The sequence below is a fragment of the Primulina eburnea genome, chromosome 10, assembly GCF_022965805.1.
Source record: "Primulina eburnea isolate SZY01 chromosome 10, ASM2296580v1, whole genome shotgun sequence".
In the NCBI taxonomy this organism is placed as follows: domain Eukaryota; kingdom Viridiplantae; phylum Streptophyta; class Magnoliopsida; order Lamiales; family Gesneriaceae; genus Primulina; species Primulina eburnea.
The window spans coordinates 15,325,790-15,351,429 of record NC_133110.1 but is presented as its reverse complement, the minus strand read 5'-3'; the positions used below and the strand labels follow the sequence as shown (position 1 = coordinate 15,351,429).

The following is a 25,640-nucleotide window of genomic DNA, read 5'->3' as shown; positions in this document are numbered from 1 at the left end:
ATGACCGCCTTGACAAAGAAGAATGCAAAGTTTATATGGGGATCCGAGTGCCAAGAGAGTTTTGACAAGTTGAAGCAAGCTTTGATTTCAGCGCCAGTCTTATCAGTGCCATCGGGACAAGGAGAGGATGTTCTTTACACCGAAGCTGCGAAACTTGGTTTGGGTGCAATTCTGATGCAAGACGACCAATTTATAGCCAATGCGTCTAGACAGTTGAAAGTCCACGAGAGAAATTACCCTACTCATGATCTTGAGCTTACAGCGGCAGTATTTGCATTGAAGATTTGGATACATTACCTATATGGGGATAAGTGCAAGATTTTCACCGACAATCTTTGAAATATTTCTTCACACAAAAAGAGTTGAATATGAGGCAACGAAGATGACTAGAGTTGGTAAAAAACTAGGACTATGACATTAGCTACCATCTGGGAAAAGCTAATGTAGTAGCGGACGCATTGAGTAGGAAGACAAAAGTCATTACTCAATTATCACTTCACAGACCGTTATAGCCAGAGATACAACGGTTTGAGCTGGCAGTATACGCTAGGGGCGAGGCCCCTATTCTTGCCACCATGACAGTACAGTCGAATCTGAGAGATAGAATCTGTGAGGGACAGTCTACTGATGAGCAATTGCAAAAGTGGAGATCGAGAGATGAAGCCAAGTGCCGGAAGCTGTATTCTGAGGTGGATGGTATAGTTCATTATCGAGATCGACTATGGGTTCCTAGTGGCGATTCTTTGAGGGAGTTCATTATGAAGGAAGCCCATGACACGCCATATTCTATTCATCCTGGAATCACGAAGATGCAAAAAGATCTTCAATTATTATATTGGTGTTCCGACATGAAACAAGACATCCTGCGATTTGTATCCGAGTGTTTGACATGTCAACAAGTTCATGCCACACATCAGAGGCCAGCAGGAAACTTAAGCCACTTCCTATTCCCGAATGAAAATGGGAAAATATTACTATGGATTTCATTGTGGAATTATCAATGACTATCAAGGGGTTTAATGTTATATGGATGATAGTGGATCGTCTTACTAAATCAGCGCATTTTCTCCCTATCAAGATGACCTTCACCATGACACAGTATGCCGAGTTGTATATTCGAGAGATAGTTCGTCTGCATGGGATTCTCGTATTTATTGTTCTGACAGAGATCCGAGATTTACATCATCTTTCTGGAAGAGTCTGCATGTAGTGATGAGGAATAAATTATTATTCAGTACAACATTCCATCCTCAAACCGATGGTCAATCTCATAGAGTTATTCAAATTTCGGATGATCTACTTCGAGCTTGTGTCATTGATTTTCAAGGAATTTGGGAACCGAAGTTGCCATTAGTGGAGTTTACCTACAATAATAGCTATCAATCATCGATAGGGCTCCTTATGAGGCACTTTATGGGAGGAAGTGTAAATCACCTATACATTGGGAAGAGGTTGGTGAGAGAGGATAAATTGGTCCGGACTTGATCAAGCAAACAACGGAGCTAGTTGTTAAAATTCGAGATACATGCCGACAAGTGACGAAGAGAGCTATAGTTTGCAGTAGACGACCACGTGTTTGTGAAAATAGCAGCTATGAAGGGTGTCGTGATTTGGAAAGAAAATAAAACTTAGTCCAAGATTCATAGGGTCATTTGAGATTTTAGAGAGGATTGGAATACTAGCCTATAGAGTGGCATTGTCACCGATGCTATCTGAAGTACACAATGTATTCCAAATCTCGATGCTATGAAAGTACATGTCAAATCCTTCACATGTACTAAATCATGAACGTCTGCAATTGACTCCAAATTTGACTTATGAGGAAAGACCCATACAAATCTTGGCTAGGCAAGAAAGAAGACTACAAAACAAATTTATACCAATGATCAAGGTTAAGTGGCTAAATCAATCAGAGGAAGAGGCTACTTGGGAAATCGAGAAGGACATGAAGAGTTGCTACTCGGAATTATTCAGAAAGTTCTATTCGAGGACGAAATTTTATTTAAGGGATGGAGGAATTGTAAGGTCCAAAATTAAGATAACGTAATCCAACTGAATGTAAATATAGGAGAAATGGAAAATAGCTAATTAAATAGTTTTTATTTCATAAATTGAATATGATGTGTATGGTTGCATGCATAAAATTTATTTTCTAAACGAATGCATGAAAAATGTATTTTTAAAAGGTTATTGGAGATGCGATCGAGGAACAGAAACCGAGGGTTGAAAAAGAGAAAATATTTTTATTAAATAATTGTTTTTAATTATTTAAAATATGGTTGATGATAAATGATATTTTTGAAAATAAAGTGTTTTGAGGTGATTTTATACGTCGAGTCGAAATTTTTAACGGTATTCGATTTTCGACTAAAATACGAATTTTTCGAGAACTCGGCTAATATTTTCACGAACTTTCCTGAGCAAAATATTTTAGATATCCACTAATGGGCTTAGTGGATCTATTTTACCTTGATTAGTTAGCCTACGCTTGCACTTGAGTTTTAATTAAAATAAAAAGCCCTAAACACCTAAAACTAAACCTCACAAACTCACGCACACCACTCGATACACGCAAGGACTCCTCTTGGCAGCCACCAACAGCACACACACGAGATTTTGAGTAGTGAGAGCCACAGTTTTGAGGGGAAAAATCAGCCTAGGTTTCTACGTCGACGTTCTTCGCATCAGTAAAACGTTTTCGTGCGTAACACGAGATTTTGAGTAGGGAGAGCCACTGGTTTTGAGGGGAAAAATCAGCCTAGGTTTCTACGTCGCCATTCTTTGCATCGGCAAAACATTTCGTGCATAAATTACGCAAAGTGTTGGAACTTTACAAGTTCGCAATCTTGATTTTAATGATAACAAAACTTGTTAATTGTGTTACTAATGATCTACCATAGTGTGCAACATCTAGGATCACTCACGAGATGTTTACATCGCAAAATTGAAGACCCAACTGTTCGCACAAAATGAATCGGTCTAACTGGTTACGTCAATTGAGCAGTCCAGTTGATAGGTAATTGAGCAGGAAAACCTCATAAGCCTGGCCAGCCGAATGAGTGTTCAACTGATGAAGAAACCCAACTGATCAGTCCAACTGAACGGTGTGAAATCAGTTCAACTGACAAGTCAACTGATTTCACCAGCCCAACTGAAAGATCAGTTCCACTAACCAGTTCTAAGCATCAGTTAGAATCCTTCAGTTATGGATGAAGACAAACTCTTTCAAGTGGATTCCAGCTGTACGTGAAGGTAAAAAGCCATTATACAGTCAAAGGACAATAATGGATGTTGCATCATAGCATTAAAGAAAAAAAACTTCAGAAAGACAGTCGAAAAGTCGAGACACAAAGTACAAGAAGCCGATTCAAATGCAACAGATACAATAATTGAGTCTCACTGTACGATCAGTTTTCCCGCCTATATAAGGAAGAGATCAGTGAAGAATCAAAAAGAACATAACAAGAAGAAAACTCAAGAAAAAGAGAGAAGAGCACGCTTCAAAGTTATATAAGTTTGAGAGAAGCATTCAGCCCAGTAGAGGGATCTCTTCACAGATATATCAGCTTAGATTAGAAGCATATTTCCCTTGGTGTGTGAGAACAACCTTGTTCAGTTCTCAAACACAAAAACACTCTCATCACCCAAAAACAGTCTTGCACAAAGACGTTAAACTTGTGTATGTACTATTTGACACTTAGACGTTAAAGAAATGTTGGCTGGAAGGTGCTGCCTTCAGTCGTAGCTAGGAGTTCAGTTTAGGCAGTGTTTAAGTCCTAGCTGAGTGGGTTTGTACAAGTAGTTGTATAAATCAAAGTTTTCTAGTGGATCCTATCCGTGGAGATAGAAGGGGTGACGTAGAAGCAGTTGAAGTCTCCGAATATCCATAAACGTATCTTGTGTATTTAACTGATTAACTACTGCTTTCAAACTGTTTTGATCAGTTGGAGTATTCGTCAGTTCAGTTGTCACCGTAACTGAACTGGAGAATGAAAAAACTAATCTAGTCTCCTTCAGTTAGTCAGTTTACATAAGTTAAAATTTTTTCTAATATAACAGTATTATTCACGAAGGATTACTTCGAGTTTCTTCTGCTTGGTTTTAACCAAACTCGATTTAATTCATCGGTGTTAATATTCTTAGAACACGAGCTATTGAAGTTCATTGGAGATTGTCGAGTACGAGATGTCTTCGAAGGCACTAGCACAAACGATCCTTCAGTTGGTATCAGAGCAGGTTTCTCTAAGAAGAACATTTGAAAAAAACTGTGTTTTAAAATGTGTTACTTTAAAATAGTGTTAAAAGCTATTTAAAAATGTTTTATACAATTTTCAAAACTATTTGAAAATATTTATATGTCGCTCTTTGGTAAAGAGTTGAGAGGATTGGTTCTGTAATGTTCGTTATGGCCACTTCTTTAGACTCTTTACTTAGGGGTTTTAATCAGGTTGCAGGGGACTAAGGAACATATGCAAAGATGCACAGCTAAATTGGTCACTGAACAAGAAATCAGTTGCAAACCTACCAAGTCAATTGTTCTTCAGACGAAACTCATCTATGTTGGGATGTTGGCTGATTTAATCATCAGCTGAACTCCACGTGAGCCTAGTCAGAGCCTGTTTGACCAGTTGGGTGAGCACAGAGGACAAGTCCAAAGCAGTTTAACTCGTTTCTCTAGCAAATGGAACTCACAACTGATGCAGCAGTTCAAGCTATCAAGACAACTAGCTGATGGTATATCAAGTTCTGTCATAGAAACCGACTGATATCGATGCTGTTTAAAATATGCTATTGCTATAGCAATTTTCCTTTTTCAACTGATGTATACACTCAGATTTAAATTCTTGAAAAACTTATAAAACATCATGTTTATTCAGTTGTGTTCCGTTGGGATTGAACATATATTCTCAGTTATCTTGTTTACGATGCTTGAATGATTAATTGACCAATTTAAATATTTATTAAATACGGGTTTTATTCAGTTTATGAGGGGGAGCTTTCCTTTGTAACAAAATTTAGCTTAAAATCTAGTTACTCTCTCATGTCAACTAAAAAGTACTGTATTAAATCCTTCTTGTCTACTAATTCAGTTATAAAGGGGGAGTTTTTTTTTTCTTTAGTCTTCAAAATTTCTTTAATTCAGTTTTTAAGGGGGAGCTTTCGACAGTTTGAATGTACTAACTCTTAAACTGAATATATTGCGCTTAACTGCTCAAGTTTTGTATTCATCAAAAAGGGGGAGATTGTTGGAACTTTTCAAGTTCGCAATCTTTATTTTGATGATAACAAAACTTGTTAATTGTGTTACTAATGATCTACCTTAGTGTACAGCATCTAGGATCACTCATGAGATGTTTACATTGTAAAACTGAAGACCCAATTGATCGCACAAAATGAATCAGTCTAACTGGTTTCGTCAATTGAGCAGTCCAACTGATTGTCCAGTTGATAGGTGATTCAGCAGGAAAACCTCATAAGCCTGGCCAGCCAAAGGAGTGTTCAACTGATGAAGAAACCCAACTGATCAGTCCAACTAAACGGTGTGAAATCAGCTCAACTGACTAGTCAATCGATTTCACCAGCCCAACTGAAAGATCAGTTCAACTGACCAGTTCGAAGAATCGGTTAGAATCCTTCAGTTATGGATGAATACAAACTCTTTCAAGTGGATTCCAGCTGTACGTGAAGGTAAAAAGCCATTATACAGTCAAAGGACAATAATGGACGTTGCATCATAGCATTAAAGAAAAAAAGCTTCAGAAAGACAGTCGAAAAGTCGAGACACAAAGTACAAGAAGCCGATTCAAATGCAACGGATACAATAAGTGAGTCTCATTGTACGATCAGTTTTCCCGCCTATATAAGGAAGAGATCAGTGAAGAATCAACAAGAACATAACAAGAAGAAAACTCAAGAAAAAGAGAGAAGAGCATGCTTCAAAGTTATATCAGCTTGAGAGAAGCATTCAGCCCAGTCGAGGGATCTCTTCACAGATATATCAGCTTAGATTAGAAGTATATTTCCCTCAGTGTTTGAGAACAACCTTGTTCAGTTCTCACACACACAAAAAGGTGATGCCTTCAGTCAAAGCTAGGAGTTCAGTTTAGGCAGTGTTTAAGTCCTAGCTGAGTGGGTTTGTACAAGTAGTTGTCTAAATCAAAGTCTTCTAGTGGATCCTATCCGTGGAGATAGAAGGGGTGACGTAGGAGCAGTTGAAGTCTCCGAACATCCATAAAAATATCTTGTGTATTTAACTGATTAACTACTGCTTTCAAACTGTTTTGATCAGTTGGAGTATTCTTCAGTTCAGTTGTCACCGTAACTGAACTGAAGAATGCAAAAACTAATCTAGTCTCCTTCAGTTAGTCATTTTACACAAGTTAAAATTTTTTCTAATATAACAGTACTCTTCACGAAGGATTACTTCGAGTCTCTTCCGCTTGTTTTTAACCAAACTCGATTTAATTCATCGGTGTTAATATTCTTAGAACACGAGCTATTGAAGCTCATTGGAGATTGTCGAGTGCGAGATGTTTTCGAAGGCACTAGCACAAACGATCCTTCACAAAGGCACGCCATAAATCTCTTTTCTCATCTATCACATCATATTACGTGTTTGAATTATGTTTCCATGCAAAACATGTTGACCTTATGATTATTTTCGTTTTTATGCCTTGACAAGTGAATAACTTATGATTTCATGATTCAAAACACACGATATTATTGCGTGAAAAGGCTGCCATCCTAGGACAATAAAAAGGGTCAAGTTTAAGGGAGTTTCAGGGCCTAGAAGAGCACACACCACCGCTGCACACGATAGGAACAAGGCTTGAACGAAATTATTGCTTGTTGGTGATCAAGGGTTAGGCTTTGGGGTATTAGGAAGGGAGGTGTGAGGTCTAGGAAATTAAATTTACGTAACCTGAATGCATACAATTGCAATCTAGGATTTTATTTAAATGATGTGTTTATTTATATTTTATGCATTTAAATAATAATTATTTCATGATAGGATTCATTTCACGATCATTATAAAAGTTCACGCATTAGGATTTCTATATGCATTTTGTGCTCAATCGAGGAACGGAGACCGGGAAATTATCAAGAAATTTTTTTATACATGTTTAATTTTTATTTATTAATATAAGGTGCTTTAAGTGTATTTTCCAAGAAATGGGTTTTGTTGGTTATTTTTACCCGTCAGAGCATATTTTGCCCAGTACGTATATTTTAACGATTCGGAGGACTTTTTGAGGGCTCGGGCAATATTTTCAAAAACTTACCAAAATAAAATATTTTTCAGGAGCATTTCTATGCTTGTTGGGTTTGTTTTATTGCTTAATGGGCTCAAATCATTTTTAAACCTTTTTAAATATAATGAAGGGCTCAATAGTGCTTTGTTTTCTATTTAAATTACCACTTAAACCTTCCCTACACCTAAAAATCCATAGCAGCCGCCCCTCCCCTCCATTCAGCAGCCTCCACCTTCGGTTTTCAGCATCAAGCGACCCCCTCCTTATTCTTTCAAGAAAGGTTCATTCCCACTCCTCCGGTGCCTCCTTGACACGCATTTTTTCAACTTTTCGTTCTCAAATCTTTAAGGATGTATTTTATTTTATGCATCATTCATGTCGATATTAGGCTGTCATGTGTGTTATGCTTATGTGTTGGCATGATCAATTGTTTATGGTCTCGGTTTTCCATGATGCACGCATTAAACTTTCAACAACTCACGTTCTTTGTTTAAAATGATGCAAGGGGCTACCGAGCAATCCTCTTTAGTGGCTGAATATGTCTAGGAGCATGCTGTCACTAGGCTGGAGTCGATGGAGTGCAGGTGTTAGGTGAAGGCCGAGAGATGGTGTGCTAGGTGGATAGGGTTTTCAGGAGTTTTGATGCAAAGTAAGGTAGACTTGGCTGAAAGGGGACTGAACCAGACCAAGGTGCGATCCATGAGGGTCCCACCAAGGTCCAGGGAAGGTCTCAACACAGTTGGTCTCATGTTGAAAAGGGGTCCCTAAGTTAGGAATCGATGCAATTCAAGGGAGGCTCGGTCGTGCACTTTCTTGATGATTTGATAGGTGCGCTTGCATGTGGCTGTGTTCATGGGTTCAGTAGGCTCAGAGGGGTCCTAGGTTGGTCTAGGAGAGGCTGGTTGGTTACTGGTCCCAGCGGTTTTGGTGTAGGGTCGGTGTATGTGAGTTAGGGCCAAGGCTGGGGTTCAACTAGATTGAGTAGGAGAAATTCCAGCAGCTGGTGGCCTAGTTTTCGTGGGTATTAGTGGGATGGAAAGAGTTGTTTAAGGGCTGGTAGTGTAGATTTAAGTCACGGTTTGAGTTTGAAATAATTTGGTTAAGTTTCGTTTGGTTCAGGTTAAAACCGGGACCCCGATCCAAGTTTTTAAAACGAATCGGGAAAGTTTTGTAACGGGCTGGATTTTACGCCTAAAAAATACTTTTAATTATGTTTTGGAATGTTTTAAGGAGTTTGGTAAGCTTCGGGTCGAAATTTTGAGGTCCAGGGATAAAACGATCATTTTGTGTTTCCAGATGCAAAATGGTCATTTTGCATCCGGGGTGAGATTTTAGTCATGGCAGTGCCTCGAGCACAAATTAATCATACTTTTAAATGTTTATGCATCATGATCATGATTTTTATGAAATTATGAAATATACGTTACAAGCTTGATTTTAAGAAAAATTTACGCATGTGCATGATTTTGATAAGTGATGAAAATGATGATGTTTTGAAGGATGTGAATTAGTTGTGACTAACGATGTATATGTAAATGCTTAAGATGTATATGTAAATGTTGATGATGAGGCCTAGGCACAGTGGATGGGTAATACTGTCACTGATGTTCGACAGCCGCCGGGTATCACGGCTTTATGTAGATGGATCCATCGTATAAGGATGAATGATGCTACGAAAGTCATAACTAATGAACCGAATTCAATTAAAGGAAATGATGTATAAGTATGATGATAATGATGAGTTGTTTTGACATTTTATGATTTCATATGACATGTATACATTACGTTTATAAAGTTCATGAAAGGTGTGTTGATTACAGTATATTTTCATTGATGTATGCTATGTATATATACTTTTTATTTGCGGTACAAGTGTGTTGAGTTTTTAGACTCACTAGGCATGTGTAATACAGGTGAACATGTTTTTGAGGGGACTGGAGGTGCCGAACTCTGAGTAGGCAGAATTGGATGTTCGTGCACGACCCGAGTACCACATTTATTCCGCACATTATGATTTTTGAGATTGAGAGGACATGAGCATTTTTTTATACATTGTTCTTGATACGATGTTGGTTTTAGCATTTTTTTTTACTCGTTACGTTTACGCATTTTTCTGTTGGTCGAGTTGGCAATTTTAACTGTTAAATGTTTACGCTTATTTTTAATTGATGTATTTTTCAGTAGGGTTGCATGCATGCATAATATTTAAATGATATTCACGAAAATGTGAGTATTGTAATATATCTGTATTTTAAATTAGTAGACATTACAGGAGGCTGCGTGGGGCTATTTTAGGGTGAAGGGCTGGGCTCGTGAGGGTCCTGGTCTCGAGACAAGAAGGTCCACGCGAAGCTGGAAGGGCTGGAGGAGAAGAAGCGCACGCTAAGACTCTTCGTAGCCGCGACCGCGTGAGAAAGTTGGTGCCTGCACGTTTCTATGCATGGGCCGTTGGGGCTGGGCCAAGGGGAGTATAGGGAGGTTTTTCATGGTCTTAGGATGGTTCGGCTCTTTGGGGGCTCGGGTGGTAGAGTTAGTCGGGTAAAAGACTCCTAGTCTAGGAGGTAACTCGCACATCTTCTGTTGCATTGTGCAGGGGGCTTAAGTGGTTTAGATCGAGTTCAGGGGGTCCACGAGGGTTCTTAGATGGGCTAAGCAAGGGCTGGTTCGGGGTGGCTCGGGTGTGGCTGGAAGAAAACGAGAGATGGCTCGATGGTAGCTTGTTAGGTTTCGAATGCTTGGTCTAAAAGGTTAGGGCTTGAACCGTGGGTCCATGGGGGTGGCTCATGGCTCACAATGGTATTTTAGGCAATAAAAAGTCTATGTTTAAAATTTGAGAATTTAATATTAAAGTTTGAATTAATTCGGGATTAAAACGCTCTACGAATTAATAATTATGAAATTAAGTCAAAACCATGAATTTAAGCTAAATAAAAATAAAAGAAATTTAATTTAAGCTTAAATTATTAATTGGGATGGCCTAGAGTCAACGAAAGTAAGAAAAAGTCAAAATCGATAAATTGTACGTCTATTGGTAAAACGGTCATTTTACACCTGAAAAATAGTAAACGTCTTGGCAGTGCCCTAAATGCTGTAAAATATGTTAATATTTTTATTTTAAATATTATGGAATTTTATGATGAAATGATAATGTAAAAAGATATGTTGCATGCTTGATTTAAAAGAAAAATGATTATTAATTCTTTAATTTTTATAAGTGATGAAAATAAGGAGATGAAGTAATTGTAACTATTACGATAATACAATGATATGAAGATACGATGATATATAAGGCCAATGCTCAGTTGACGAGTGAGAATGTCGCTGATGTCCCTGCCGCCTAGTATTGTGGTTACACTTAGATGGATCCATGGACCTTCAGCTGATACGAAAGTCACAATTAATAATCTGAATTCAATAAAATGAAAACATATATGTATATGATGAAAAAAGAAAGCGTTTATGATAAAAGGAAAAATGTTTATGTTTATGCATGCTCATGAAATGTTATTTTAAGTGAAGGTATTTTCACTGTCGCGTGCGATTGTTTATGTATTACTTGTTACAAAGATTGTGGTTTGCTGAGTCATTAGACGCACTAGGTGTGAGGATGCAGGTGAACACGATGTTGATGTTGTTGACAGACTTGATGGTTGATCTTACTGGAGTGAAGGTGTACACAATTCGAGGACCAACGCTAGTTTCCGCAATCTAAATTAAGTTTACGTTAAAGATTTTAATGTTTTTATGATTTTTTTTGAGTGGTTTTGAGATAATGTTAGAGTTAGCTTTATTTTGGGATATTGGTAAGTTAGATATACGATTGACGATTTTATGTTTTGAATTATTTCTTTTGGATTTTTAAATATAGTTGGTCGTTTTATTTGTAAAATGGTGCAAAATTATTTTTGAATATGTATATGTATTATTGCATTCGGCCGAAATTATTAGATATAAAAAAAATTCTAGTATTTTAAAGAAAAACTTGCAATGAATGTTTCAGAATGTTTTGTTAGGCAGAAAAATTCAAAATCAAAGACTTCCTTTCAGATACTTCAAGACTCTTGCTACCTCCAAGTGTGATACTTTTGGGACGTGCAAAAACTGACTCAAGTTTTGAATCACAGAACAAATAGCGGGCCTTGTGATAGTAAGCGTAAGGTCCAACAACTCTATGCCTGGTTCGGTACGATATACGGATTTTTCCAAATAATATCATACCGAAAAATTTTCGATACCAAAAAATGAATACCGATATCGTATCAAAATTTCGGTATAACATAAATTCCTTACTTTTCTCACCAAAAAAAATTCGGTATACTGAAATTTCAATACAGTGTCAGTATAATACCGTCTATACCGAAATTTTTTCTTAAAAAAATTATGTTATTATCGTCACCAAAACAAAAATAAAAAAGCCCAACACTAAAAATAAGAATTGAAAGAGTAAGTGAACCCAAAAACATTATATTATAATTTTTAAATTATAAAAAAAATATTGGTCTTTCGGTATATAGCGAATAGTTCGATACCATCGATCTGTATTCTCCTATATAGCGAATAGTTCGATACACAACATGATTTTCCTAAAGAGAAGGCTTTATACTTTCAGATGGCGGAATCTTCATCGGTGACCGACCATATCAACGCACTAAATACTCTATTTGCCCAACTCATTTCCATGGGGCATAAAATAGGAGAAAATGAACGTGCAGAGCTTCTACTTCAAAGTCTACCATATTCATATGATCAACTTATCATCAACATTACCAACAATATTATTATGGGCTTTCTGAAATTCGATGATGTCTTAATTGCAGTTCTCGGAGAAGAAAACCGACACAAGAATAAGGAAAATAGATTGGTAACATCGAAGCAGGCAGAAGCTTTACCGATGATAAGAGAAAGATTTATGGACCGTGATTCTAGTGGGAGTCAAACACAAGGTAGATCAAAGTCGAGAAATAAGAAGAAAAATATTTACTGCTTTAAATATGGCGGTAAAGAGCACTTCAAGAAAGAGTGTACGAGTATCGATAAAAGTTCTCAAGGAAATGTGGCTAGTATTTCAGGCAGTGGTGAAATATTATCCAGTGAAGCAGAAACTGTTGCAAAAGGCAGACACAAATTTTGTGACACATAGATTATGATTCAGGAGCGATGTGGACATGACGTCTCGGAGAGAATGATTTGATCATTATGAACCAGTATCAGGAGGATCTGTATTCATGGGAAATGATCATGCCTTAGAAATCGTTGAGGTCTGTGCTATTAAAATTAAAATGTTTGATGGCACCATTCGCATCATACAGGAGATAAGACATGTAAAATGACTGAAAAAGAATCTTTTGTCCTTGGGGCAATTGGATAACATCGGGTGTAAAACCTGTATCGAGAACGGGATCGTTAAAATTGTGAAGGATGCGCTTGTGGTTATGAAGGCGGAAAAATTTGCTGCAAATCTGTATGTACTTTTGGGATAAACACACAAAGATGCAGAAATAGCTGTTGCATCAATTGGTTCAGGAGAAGAATTAACAGTGTTATGCCATAGAAAGCTCGGGCATATGTCAGAACGAGGGTTGAAAATTCTCTCAGAACGGAAGCTGCTGCTGGGACTGACAAAAGTGTAACTACCCTTTTGTGAGCATTGTATTACCAGTAAACAACGCAGATTAAAGTTTGGCACTTTTACTTCCAGAAGCAAAAGTATATTGGAGCTGATTCATTCGGATATTTGGCAAGCACGGTTGTATCCCTAGGAGGAGCGAGATACTTTGTCTTGTTCATTGATGATTTCTCTAGGAGATGTTGGGTGTATCCAATCAAGAAGAAGTTAGATGTTTTTCAAGTCATCAAAGATTTCAACGGGTTGAACTTGATTCTGAAAAAAAAAAATCAAGTGTTTGAGGACTGACAATGGAGGAGAATATACTAGTGATGAATTTGATACATATGGTCAACATGAAGGCATCAAAAGACAGTTCACGATGATTTACACACCTCAACAGAATGGAGTGGCGGAGCGAATGAACAGAACCTTGTTGGACAGAACAAGAGCTATGTTGAGGACTGCATGTCTAGAAAAATCATTTTGGGCTGAAGCAGTCAAAACCGCTTGTTATATTATCAATCGTTCTCCTTCAGTGGTGATTGAACTAAAGACTCCGATGGAGATGCGGACTCGAAAGCCGACATATTATTCTCATTTGCATACATTTGAGTCATGTGTATGTACAATGAGCAAGAAAGATCGAAGTTGGATTCGAAATCCAGAAAATGTATCTTCTTAGGTTATGCTGATGGAGTAAAGGGGTTTCCCTTATGGGATCCTACTGTGCACAAACTTGTCATCAACAAAGATGTTATCTTCGAGGAAGATAAAGTAAAAGGAGACAAAGGCACGCCGAATTCAGAAATTACTAATTTTCAGGTGGAAAATATAACGGACGAATGTCAAGTTTCTTGTGAAGCAGTACTAGAGCATGAAGAACAAGAACATGTTGAGTCTGAAGTTTCCAATGTGAGGCAATCAACTCGCACCTGGTTGGCTTTCAGACTATGTCACTGAAAGCAATATTGCATATTTTCTATTATCAGATGATGGTGAGCCATCGAGTTTCTACGAGGCTACTCACAACTCGGATGTATCCTTGTGGGTGATAGCAATGCAAGAAGAATTGGAGGCATTAGACAAGAATAAAACTTAGGATCTTGTTACACTACCACGAGGGAGGAAAGCCATTGGAACAGATGGGTCTATAAGATCAAGCGTGATGGCAATAACCAAGTGGAGCGGTATCGTGCTAGATTGGTGGTAAAAGGCTATGCTCAGAAAGAAGGCATTGACTTCAATGAGATATTTTCTCATGTGGTTCGGCATAAAACAATCAGAGTAGTGTTGGTATTGTATGCGGTGTTTGACCTACATCTAGAACAGTTAGATCTAAAAACGTAATATCTTCATGGAGATCTTGGAGAAGGAATCTATATGCTTCAGCCAGAAGGTTTTGTGGAAAAAGACAAAGAGAACTTGGTTTGTAGGTTGAACAAATCTCTGTACGGTCTCAAACAGGCGTCGAGGTGTTGGTACAAGAGATTTGATTCCTATATCATGAGCCTTGGATACAATAGATTGAGTGCAGACCTTTGTACATATTTCAAGAGGTATGGTGATGATTATATTATTTTGATGTTGTATGTGGACGACATGATGGTAGCAGGCCTCAACAAAAATCAGGTCCAAGGATTGAAGGCACGGTTGGCTAGGGAATTTGATATGAAGGACTTAGAACCAGCAAACAAGATTCTAGGGGTGCAAGTTCACCGAGACAGAAGTAATAGAAAGATTTGGCTTTCCCAGAAAAATTATTTGAAGAAAATCTTGCAACGCTTCAACATGCAAGATAGTAAGCCAATATTGACCCCTCTTCCTATTAACTTCAAGTTATCCTCCGAGATGTGTCCTAGCAGTGAAGCAGAGAGAATGGAGATGTCTCGAATACCATATGCATTAGCAGTGGGAAAAGTTTGATGTTCGTCATGATCTTTACAAGACCGGACATTACTCAAGCAGTGGTAGCAGTTAGTTGGTATATGGCGAATCCTGGAAAAGAGCATTGGAGCACTTTTAAGAGGATTCTTCAGAATATGCAGGTGATCCTGATAAGAGGAAATCTACTACTGGTTATGTGTTTACACTTGCAGGAGGAGATGTAAGCTACGTTTCAAACTGCAGACAGTTGTGACGTTATCTACAATGGAGGCAGAATACATGGCAGCTACTCAAGCTTGCAAGGAGGCAATATGGATTAAAAGTTTATTGGAAGAGATCATGCACAAACAAGAAAATGTTTTTTTGTTTTGTGACAGTCAGAGTGCATTGCACATCGCAAGAAATCCAGTCTTTCATTCCAGGACGAAACACATTGGAGTCCAATTTCACTTTGTGCAGGAAATAGTAAAAGAAGGAAGTGTGGATATGTAAAAGATCCATACAAAATATAACATAGCTAATTTTCTGACCAAGCCAGTGAACACTGATAAGTTTGAGTGGTGTAGATCCTCAAGTAGTCTAGCGAAAACATAAGCAGTAGGGAATGACAAGATTGAAAGGATGTGTAGAGATGTGTTTGATTCTTAATCATATCACCAAGTGGTAGAAATGTCGGCAAATAAGTCAACAAAGGTGGCTGAAGTTGTTGAAAACATGTTGTAGGCAATTCTGAGGGAAATAACATGTTTTTAACGCTTATTCACACGAGCAAGGGGCTTTATAAATACAGCTCCTCCCTTTATTCTGATATAATCCCTTCTTCGAGTTTTCTCTCATCCTATAGCATTTGAGTGCTTAGTTCTATAATATTTTTTAAATGTTTGTTCTCCTGTATTAAGAGAGTGTGTATTCTCTTTGGAAACACGGTGAGTAAGTTGTACACCACAAAATATTGTAGTGAAATTCTTTTCATCATCCCCGTGGTTTTTACCCTAATAATTTTTAGGGGTTTTCCACGTAAATCTCGGTGTCTAGTTTATTCTTTATTTTTGAGTTTATTATAATTACCGCAAGTGGGACTAACATCATAAAAATTATAGAAAATAAAAAAGAAAATATTTATTTTTACTGAACCGTATTTACCAAATTAAAATTATCATCAAAAGATCAATTATCATTACACTCAATAATCAAATGCTACATCTTAATCCATCGCTAAGACTAACAGTATATTAATATGTTATCCTCAACCATAAAAATTTCATTTGCTACTATAGTATGGCCTAAATCGTACTACATTGTGAAAATAATCTATAGTGGCTCAATAACTTGACAGTGTGTCCATAGCAATGATACAATAAAAATCATGCATGTGCAATACAATCAACTCCGTGATCATAATGCTATCTTCGTAATGTAACACACAATCTAACACAATTTGCACAGATGGAATAAATCGACCAGCTGACGTAAATACAGATACAGTTTCATGAAATGGTGTAGTCCAAAGTTCTGTGGAGCCTATGGTATAGACCTTGTCTCAATCCTATCTAAATTCCTATCACCTTGTCCACAACTTTTGTATAAGTGGTAAGTGATCTAGCCATGATCATAGCATGTATCTGATAGTCAAATCTTTCAAAAAAATTTGAAATTTTTTCTTTTCATTGACAGCCACATGTGATACATAAATGATGGGAGCATAAAGCTTATATTCTTCGACAGACATAGTTCCATGAAAATAATATATGAAATTTCGATTCTGATAGGCTCATAATAGTTGGCATTTTTTGTTGTAATATCTCTCATTATTACCACTTTCAACGTGCTTAATTGACACATTTTTGTGTGATTTTATTGTAGGATGAAGTTTCTTGCTCTTGCAATAAATTTGGGCTAAAAAGGGTGATTTTATATCACAATTAAAGTTGCTGATATGATCTTAGTGGAAGACGTGGAGCAGAAAAATTCAGAAGATGTTTTTGCATAAAGCGTGATCATGCCTTGTGACGATTCTTCAGCTGCCTAGTGAGAAATAAAGAATTTTTATATCAAAGAATAAATAAAGGATAGAGTTTTTTTATAGAAAAAAAACTCTATATTCTTGGAGGATGTTTTTTTAAGTATTTTTTAGTTTTAGTGATTAGGTCATTTTTTTTAAATTATTGGGCTATTAAACTTGTTGGACCCAATTTTTTTCTTTCCTACCCTACCTCACGTACAAGACACTCTCTTCTTTTATTTTTCTTGACCAATATTCACGCACAGTAAAAGAGAGGCGGCAGCAATGAAATACATCTCCCAATCAATTCTCTCCACAACCTCTCCAACAAAAACTCACGTGAAGAACAAGAAGAAAAGGACTCAAGGATTTTATCTCCAATTTTCTAGTCTGGTTTAAGGGTTGTTTTTACTGTTTAATTAATCACTGTGAGGTATTCGTTCTTAAATTCAATATTCTTTTTATTCCAAGTATTTGTCGATTTATGATTTAATTCTATGAATATTGTATATCGATTAATCTGACAATTTAATTCGATATAGGATTTTCTACTGCTAACCATGAATTCAGTGATCCGTAATTGTCTTGAATGATTGGTACACGAGTAGCATAGATTAGATGTGTTGTGCTATCATAATATATTTAATCTAAATAAATCAACGAAACTCGATCTATCAATTGCAGTTATCTGGGTTGTTAGATTTTAGGATTAACCGTTTTCACCAAACGAAAATGCTATCTTTAATTAATATGGAACGCTATCGTGCCCAGTTGGTTATTGATAAGTTTCAAGGGGATGCTGGGTTCGATCAATTAATTTAGGAAAACACAATAATTTTAGTGGATATCCTTATAATTCTAAGGTTAATTGCTTGAAACAACTTGAATAAATTATTTGTTTGTCGATGAACAGTGATATAATTAAATAGTAGAACTCCCTTGAATCAGATATTTCTCGTATCAAATTCTTCACTTTATTCTAGTTGATTAATTGTCATTTAAATTTATTGTTTTCCTCTCTTGGATAAATTTAGTTTAGTATTTTGTTAAATTCATATTCCAAAATCCTCCCTTTATTTGCATTTTACTCGAAAGAAATTATCCCTCGTTCCCTGTGGATTCGACCCTGCTCACCATTACACTAGTTTTATTTAAAGAGTAGGAATTTAAGTTTGGTGGCCCAATGACAGCACACCAAATTTTGGCGCCGCTACCGAGGAACGGTGCAAGGTTAGTTTTTTTTCGAGTTTTGTTTTTGTTTTTCTTATGCTTTGTTTTTATCTTACAGGTGATTCATCAAGAGAAGAAGAATTTTAGAATTTTTTGTTATGAAATATTTCGAGATGTTTCATCGCCAAGTATTCACAAGTTTTTCCCAACAAAACGGAGAGTCATTCTACGCACATGGGAAAGATTCAATAATTTAACAACAACATTCAGGAATCATGATTTTTCTAACTATGTCCTTATTCGAATTTTCCTTAAAGGTTTGGATGCAGTTACACGAAGATGGTTATTTAATGGAGCACTGACAACTGGTAGTCCACTACTTAGTCGACAAGAAGGCAGTGTGATACATATGTTAAATGATATTTGTTCTCACCCCCTTTCACATCTTCTGTCACATGCTTCGTCCACACTGCCATAGCAATAGAAGGCTTTGCTACGCGATGCCCAACAATTTTCAGGGGAGTTTTCTAATTTCTTTTGCGTTTTTACAGTCTACGTTGTGCATCTACTTTTTGTGTCATTAAGAACATTGCCACATATAGGTGTGGGAGGGGGTATATAACTTTATTTCTAGTTTCATTTTCTATTTTTTCTATTTATTTGGGAAAAAAAATTATGAAAAAAAACAAAACAAAAGAGGAAATGAGAGAGTAAGACAAAGTAAAGTTGTTTTATCCATAAAGTATTTAGTGTTTATTCGTTATCTTTCTCATTTGAATCTTGAATGCCTCTGATGCGAGTCTATGAAAAAACCTGATGTTTCTTTTGTATGCAACTTATTTTGCATTATTACTACTACATTTATGGGTAGTTGCTCTAGATGATGTGTTTAAATGATAAGTGTATGGAGTCTAGCACACATACCTTTTTCCTTGGTGAGCTTTGAGCCTATGAGCAAACATTATATCATGCTCCATTTTATTTGATTGTGTGTTGATCATTCATTGTTGATTTTTCTAGAACTTGCATTATTATACATGTCTTTGTTGACACTTGTGATGGATTAGATGCATAAAAAAAGTAAAGGGCATTAGGTTCAAAATGTTTTCTTTCGCATCATTTGTGCCGTTCTTTTGAGCTCACCCTGATTCATTACCCTAGTGAGCCAAGTTCGAGCCTGAGCCTAATCGTTGGAAAATAACCACATTACAAGCCATGATAAATCCTTTTTGTTGTTTATTCCTCTGTTTGAACCTTGAATTGGAGAATCATACAAACTTTTCGCATTTAGCATAGCTTTGAGCCAAGAAAGTGCAAATTGTTAAGATCTAGTTATTCATGCTCGAAGTTGTTGTCTCAAAAAAAAAATTCTTATGCAAAAAAAAAAGAGGAAGGAAAACAAAATATATGAAAAAAATGGGAGTGGGAAGGAAAATAAGAGCAATGAAGAAGAAAAAAAATGCTCTTGGATGTTATAATGAGATTGAAGATGTTATTGTTAGCTGGATGCAATTGTCTCTGTGAAAAGTGTGTATGTGTTCTTCAGTTCCATAAACTGTTGTACTTCTTTCCTACCTAGCCTCTAGCCACAGTACAACCCATTTATAGCCCTTGTTTGTGCATTTTAATTCATTCATTTGGTGGAGGATGTTATATATTTGCTAGCTTATGGTAAAAAAATTCAGTATTTTGACATGAGAGCTCCTTGATACATACCTAGACACTTACGAGTGAAATGAGCGAATCCTGTGAGGACTGTTTGAACTTTATGCATTTTTATTTCTACACATTCGGATGGAAGCAATTGCTCATGATGTTGGTAGTCAAATGCCCAACAATTAAATTTCTTTGGTGCATGAGAAAAATATTATTTTACGGACAAGTAAATGAAGCAGAAAGAGGATAATGAGTTGAGCTAATGAATTGAACTCTTTTATGCTTGAGAACAAGCATGGTTTAGGTGTGGGAGATTTGATAGGCTTATAATAGTTGGCATTTTTTGTTGTCATATCTCTCATTTTTATCACTTTCAACGTGCTTAATTGACGCATTTTTGTGTGATTTTATCACTTTCAACGTGCTTAATTGACGATTCTTCAACTGCCTAGTGAGAAATAAAGAATTTTTATATCAAAGAAGAAATAAAGAATAGAGTTTTTTTATGGAAAAAAAAAACTCTATATTCTTGGAGGATGTTTTTTTAATTATTTTTTAGTTTTAGTGATTAGGTCATTTTTTTAGATTATTGGGCTATTAAACTTGTTGGACCCAATTTTATTTCTTTCCTACCCTACCTCACGTACAAGACACTCTCTTCTTTTATTTTTCTTGACCACTATTATGCACAGTAAAAGAGAGGCGGCAGCAAGAAATAAATCTCCCAATCAATTCTCTCCACCACCTCTCCAACAAAAACTCACGTGAAGAACAAGAAGAAAAGGACTCAAGGATTTTATCTCCAATTTTCTAGTCTGGTTTAAGGGTAGTTTTTACTGTTTAATTAATCACTGTGAGGTATTCGTTCTTAAATTCAATATTCTTTTTATTCCAAGTATTTGTCGATTTATGATTTAATTCTATGAATATTGTATATCGATTAATCTGACAATTTAATTCGATATAGGATTTTCTACTGCTAACTATGAATTCAGTGATCTGTAATTGTCTTGAATAATTGGTACACGAGTAGCATAGATTAGATGTGTTGTGCTATCATAATATATTTAATCTAAATAAATCAACGAAACTCGATTTATCAATTGCAGCTATCTCGGTTGTTAGATTTTAGGATTAACTGTTTTCACAAAACAAAAATGCTATCTTTAATTAATATGGAACACTATTGTGCCCAGTTGGTTATTGATAAGTTTCGACGGGATGCTGGGTTCGGTCAATTAATTTAGAAAAACATAAGAATTTTAGCGGCTATCCCTATAATTCTAAGGTTGATTGCTTGGAACAACTTGAATAAATTATTTGTTTGTCGATGAACAGTGATATAATTAAATAGTAGAACTCCATTGAATCAGATATTTCTCGTATTAAATTCTTCACTTTATGCTAGTTGATTAATTATCATTTAAATTTATTGTTTTCCTTTCTTGAATAAATTTAGTTTAGTATTTTATTAAATTCATATACTAAAATCCCCCCTTTATTTGTATTTTACTCGAAAGAAATTATCCCTTGTTCCATGTGGATTGGACCATGCTCACCATTACACTAGTTTTATTTAACGAGTAGGAATTTAAGTTTGGTGGCCCAACGACAGCACGCCAGATTCTCAGGCTGAATACTAGGATGGTGGAGCATATTCTTGGATAAATTTAGCAGAAACAACTCCCAAGTGATTTAACTACCTGTTGGATGCAGTACATTGGTAGTAGCCTCCCACCAACGCTGTGCACAATCCCGTAGTTGGAGAACTATCATAGTCAATCTTCTATCAAAATCATAATGTACCGTGTTAAACAGGACTTCCATGTGCTTCAACCATCCTTCTGCTCGGTCACTTCTTTCATTCCCTAATAATTTCACAAGATGCATATTTCGAAATCGAGCTATAGTCAATTCCATTTCATCCACTCTATGTGCCAACTGTTATACCTATGCATCAGCCTTATGGGTTCTCTCTAGCAGGACGCTCACATCTACCTCGGAGAACTTTGTAATTTCCCCTCGATACTATGTGCCTCGAACTCTTGGGTCACTTCTTTTCCTTTCCTTTTATTTCCTCTAGTTGTTATTCTACAAAATATACGATTAAATTCTCAAATATTAATTAACCTCAATATAATCCAAAGCACCAAAATAAAGCCCAAATGCATGGTCTACATGTCATATCCCTAAAACATTAACATGCAATTCATTCCAGACAACAGCAAGAAATTTCAAATAATCAAACATATGCGCACAAATTTCTTGTGCCTAAACTCGAGCGTACTAACTCTAGTATGAGCATATCCTAATCTACGCTCTGATACCAACTGTGAGAGATCATTATCATAATCACGATCTATAACATGCAATCATGATTAATCAGTAAACAACAAAAAAATGAACTAAAATTTTGTATTTGGGCCTACAAAAATTTTGGTATAACCTTCTCGGAAATGGGACATACCAGAAAACAAAATACTCAAAATAAAAAAATATGGCCTGGATAAACACAACATAAAAACAAGTGTCGGACAAACACAATCATGATATATTCAAACAAAAATATCATAGAGCCGAAAAAGATCGATAATAATATAATAAAATCATCCAAATATATGCTTATAGTAACTGGGTGACGAGAACACTATGCAATACCTAAATACAATTGAGCCCACTTGTAGGGAGCTCTCGTATTTCCTGATGCTTTCTCTCGAGCATCTAAGGTAGAACCACATGTATCACATATCATGTCCACATATAAAAGACACGACAGCCCCTATCGGCGTCAGAAACCCTAGTACGAGACATCAAGAAACCACGATATATGACATAAAAATTCAATGATGTCAGGTATAAATGCAATGCATGAATATGTGCAAGATATCAGGACTCAAATGATCGATATCAACAATCATACGTAATATGTTTGAGCTGGTCCATGACACGGTGGACCACGCATGAGATATGGCACGACCTCGAAGCTAGCAACTACCTAAGGCAGACCGAAACAAGGTAGCCAACATCTCCATGACACAATATAATGTCATATATGTAACGGATCTCAACTGAAATATAATTGGATCTCAATAACATGTTCAACATTATATGTTCATTGGTATTGATGTACATAACTAAAATAAACTTGTGTGTGGATAAAAAAATTTATTTTATTTTTCCACATCAAATACCTACTGATAATATGCAAGTCAGCACATAATATCACATAAAATCAACAAACAGCAAATAAACCATACACAGAATCACCATATGTCTCTGTCAAACATCATGAGAATTATTGATTTCTACGTACCTCAACCAATTTACCAGTATTTTAAATCATCAATAAATCCTGAAAATGTCAACTCAAACAAATCAACCGAATATTAAATTTAAATTGTCTGGTTGTCATATAAAAATCTCATGACCTTTTAAATTCAACTAAATTCCAATTTTAACTATTTAGGCAACTTTAAATTCCTACAATTTCTAATATTTAATTTATAGTTATGGCAAATCCCTAGCAGAATTGGAAATTTATTTGCACCATCTAAGAGGTCAATTACCAACAATATTTTACGACTGTTTATAACAATCCATCTACATTAATTGTCGTAAAGAAAACAACACCATAAAGAAGATCCAGGGTAGTTGGATCGAGAAACTTTCATCTGCGTGTCACCAAGTAACCTCGATCCTTTACTAAATCAAATCCTAATCTTGTTTAAGGAGTATCAAATTTGACCCAACACAGTAATCGTCCTTATTTACACAGTTTTTGAACCAAAAAATAGGAAATAAGTAGCACCTATAACAATGGAAGGGCAGTTAGTTATCTCGGCATTCACCGATTTCGTTATCGCTCTATATTTTTATTCAGGAATTCGGGAGAAAAAAGTTTTCCCTTCTTATTATGACGGTTTACGTGTTTTTTTAGCATATATGTCTATCCATAAATATATTTTTATTAATATATTAAGGACAATTAAGGCGGTTAATTGTCCAACACATTTTTACTACAAAATATTCAAACTACACGTTTCCAATTTTTTTTCTTTCGAAAATCTGATAAATTTAAAATTTTGCTGGTGCATCAATTTTCTGAAAAACTTTATTGTGTGGTTAGAAATATTATTCAACATGATTTAAATCATACGATAAAGAGAACCGGCTCTGATACACTGTTGGGATCTCGGTTTTCTCGTGTCCAAAACGCAGCGGAAGTTTTAAAAAATTTATTTTGACTTTCAAAATATTTGTTTGGACACTCGTACGGTCTAAATTAAATTAACATTTAAAGGATGTTTAGTAATATACCTTAATGAATAATTAATTCGGCTCCAACTATTCCGATATTAGCAGACGTAGTTCTTATTGTAAATCTCATACGAACTTTCTTCAAAAACTCCTAATCCGGTCCACGACTAGAATACTTATTCCTCTTCCATCTTGCATCAGAAAGTTAGAAGATATTTTTGTATAGAAATAAAACACTAAAAAATTGACACAATTCTCAAACTAGGGGTGACCAAATTTTTCTTGCAATAAAAAAATGATTTTCGAGGGCCCCTTAGGAAGTGCCGAAAGTATTGATCTCTTTTCTATTGGGAAGAGCCGAATGTTTCTCGAGAAAAAAGTTTCGGATGCCTTTTAGTAAATCAGGAAAAATTTTCTAATCTTTTATTTACTTAATTAATCATATTAATTAAGTTAATTAAAGATTCCAAAAAATACGTCCCTGGTCAATCTCGATGCATGCCTTTTTATTAGAATAAAAAAAATTCTACTTATATTTATAATCTTTCTTTTTACTTAGTTAATCCAATTAATTAAATTAATTAAATATTCTAAATCCATGTCATATTAAATGCAATCTCGAATATTAATACATATATTTTGAGAATATTGATGTTGCACGAAATTCGGGTGACCAAGTTATTATGAGAGAATATCAACTACTTTTGTGTCCACACCTGTAAATTTCGGGGTCGCCACCTACATCACGATATGAGGTTAGAGGTGTCGGGAGATAATCGGCGAAAAATCCTCCAACACTCAAGTTAGCAAACGCCTCAAATATGTACTCACAAAAGCTATAGACTTTTGGAGCATATAATGAGATAATGTGAATCTCCCTTTAAAATGGAGAGATGGCTCCTATTTATAGACTTCCATGATGGGCCATGGGCTTGAACCTCATAGGCTCTCTATTGAGCCTATTTTCCTTAATTAATGGTTCATACAAATCTTTACAACCTTAATCAATTTTTAATTATGCCAAACTAATATTCATAAAAATAAGAAATTTTCTAGACTAATACCCATCATAGGCCCCTCACTCTCGAATACCTACATTCTGCTGAAGGTGATCGAGAGTATCAATTCAACCGAAGAAAAAGCTTTCCCCCATGCTCCCAAATAAAATAAAATATTAGTAAATTAACAACAAATTCGTTTTTCTCTTCATTTTAATTCTTCCACTAGGTCAAAACCTACCTCCCTATATAAGGGTCCCACATGCCTCATCCCTCTCCAGAATTCCCTGCTGCCATGTCAGGTTACACCTTTTGCTTTGTTTTCTTTATTTATGAGTCATCATTCTTGCTTTTATATTATATACATATATTCACATGTTTTTCTTTTATTTTTTGAATGTGTGCTTCATGAAACAATCGTCTCTCTTCTTCCTTCTATTTGGTTTACTCCTGTAACTTGGTGAGCCACCCTGGAACTCTTCAACCACAATGCCTTGGTCTGATCTTGGTGGAGAAAATGTCTGAAAGCTCCGGCGATACCATCCTTTTCATGGCGCTCTTCTCTTCTGCAAACCGATCGGAATCATATTGCCTTGTGGCCTGTAAATCGCTCAAGTTTTCCAAAAATGGTGGCTTGTTTTCCACACTTCCTTGTTTTCTGTTGGTATTCACAGAAGGAAATAGCTGCTACTCGACGAATGGCGCTTGTGCGATTGTTCTTGGTTGGGCTGGGGATGTCTTTGTCGTTTGATTTTGAAGAAAATCCTATTTTTTTTGTTCTTGGTTGGGCTGGGGATGTCTTTGTCGTTTGA

General features: G+C 36.0%; 1 protein-coding gene across 1 annotated transcript; it reads left to right on the top strand.

Annotated features, from left to right (window-relative positions):
• Window positions 1–25,640, top strand: LOC140842933 (uncharacterized). Its single transcript, XM_073211138.1, has 3 exons — window positions 1–267; window positions 513–872; window positions 25,503–25,640. Exons 1-3 carry the CDS (start codon window positions 1–3, stop codon window positions 25,638–25,640), a joined length of 765 nt encoding a protein of 254 aa, XP_073067239.1.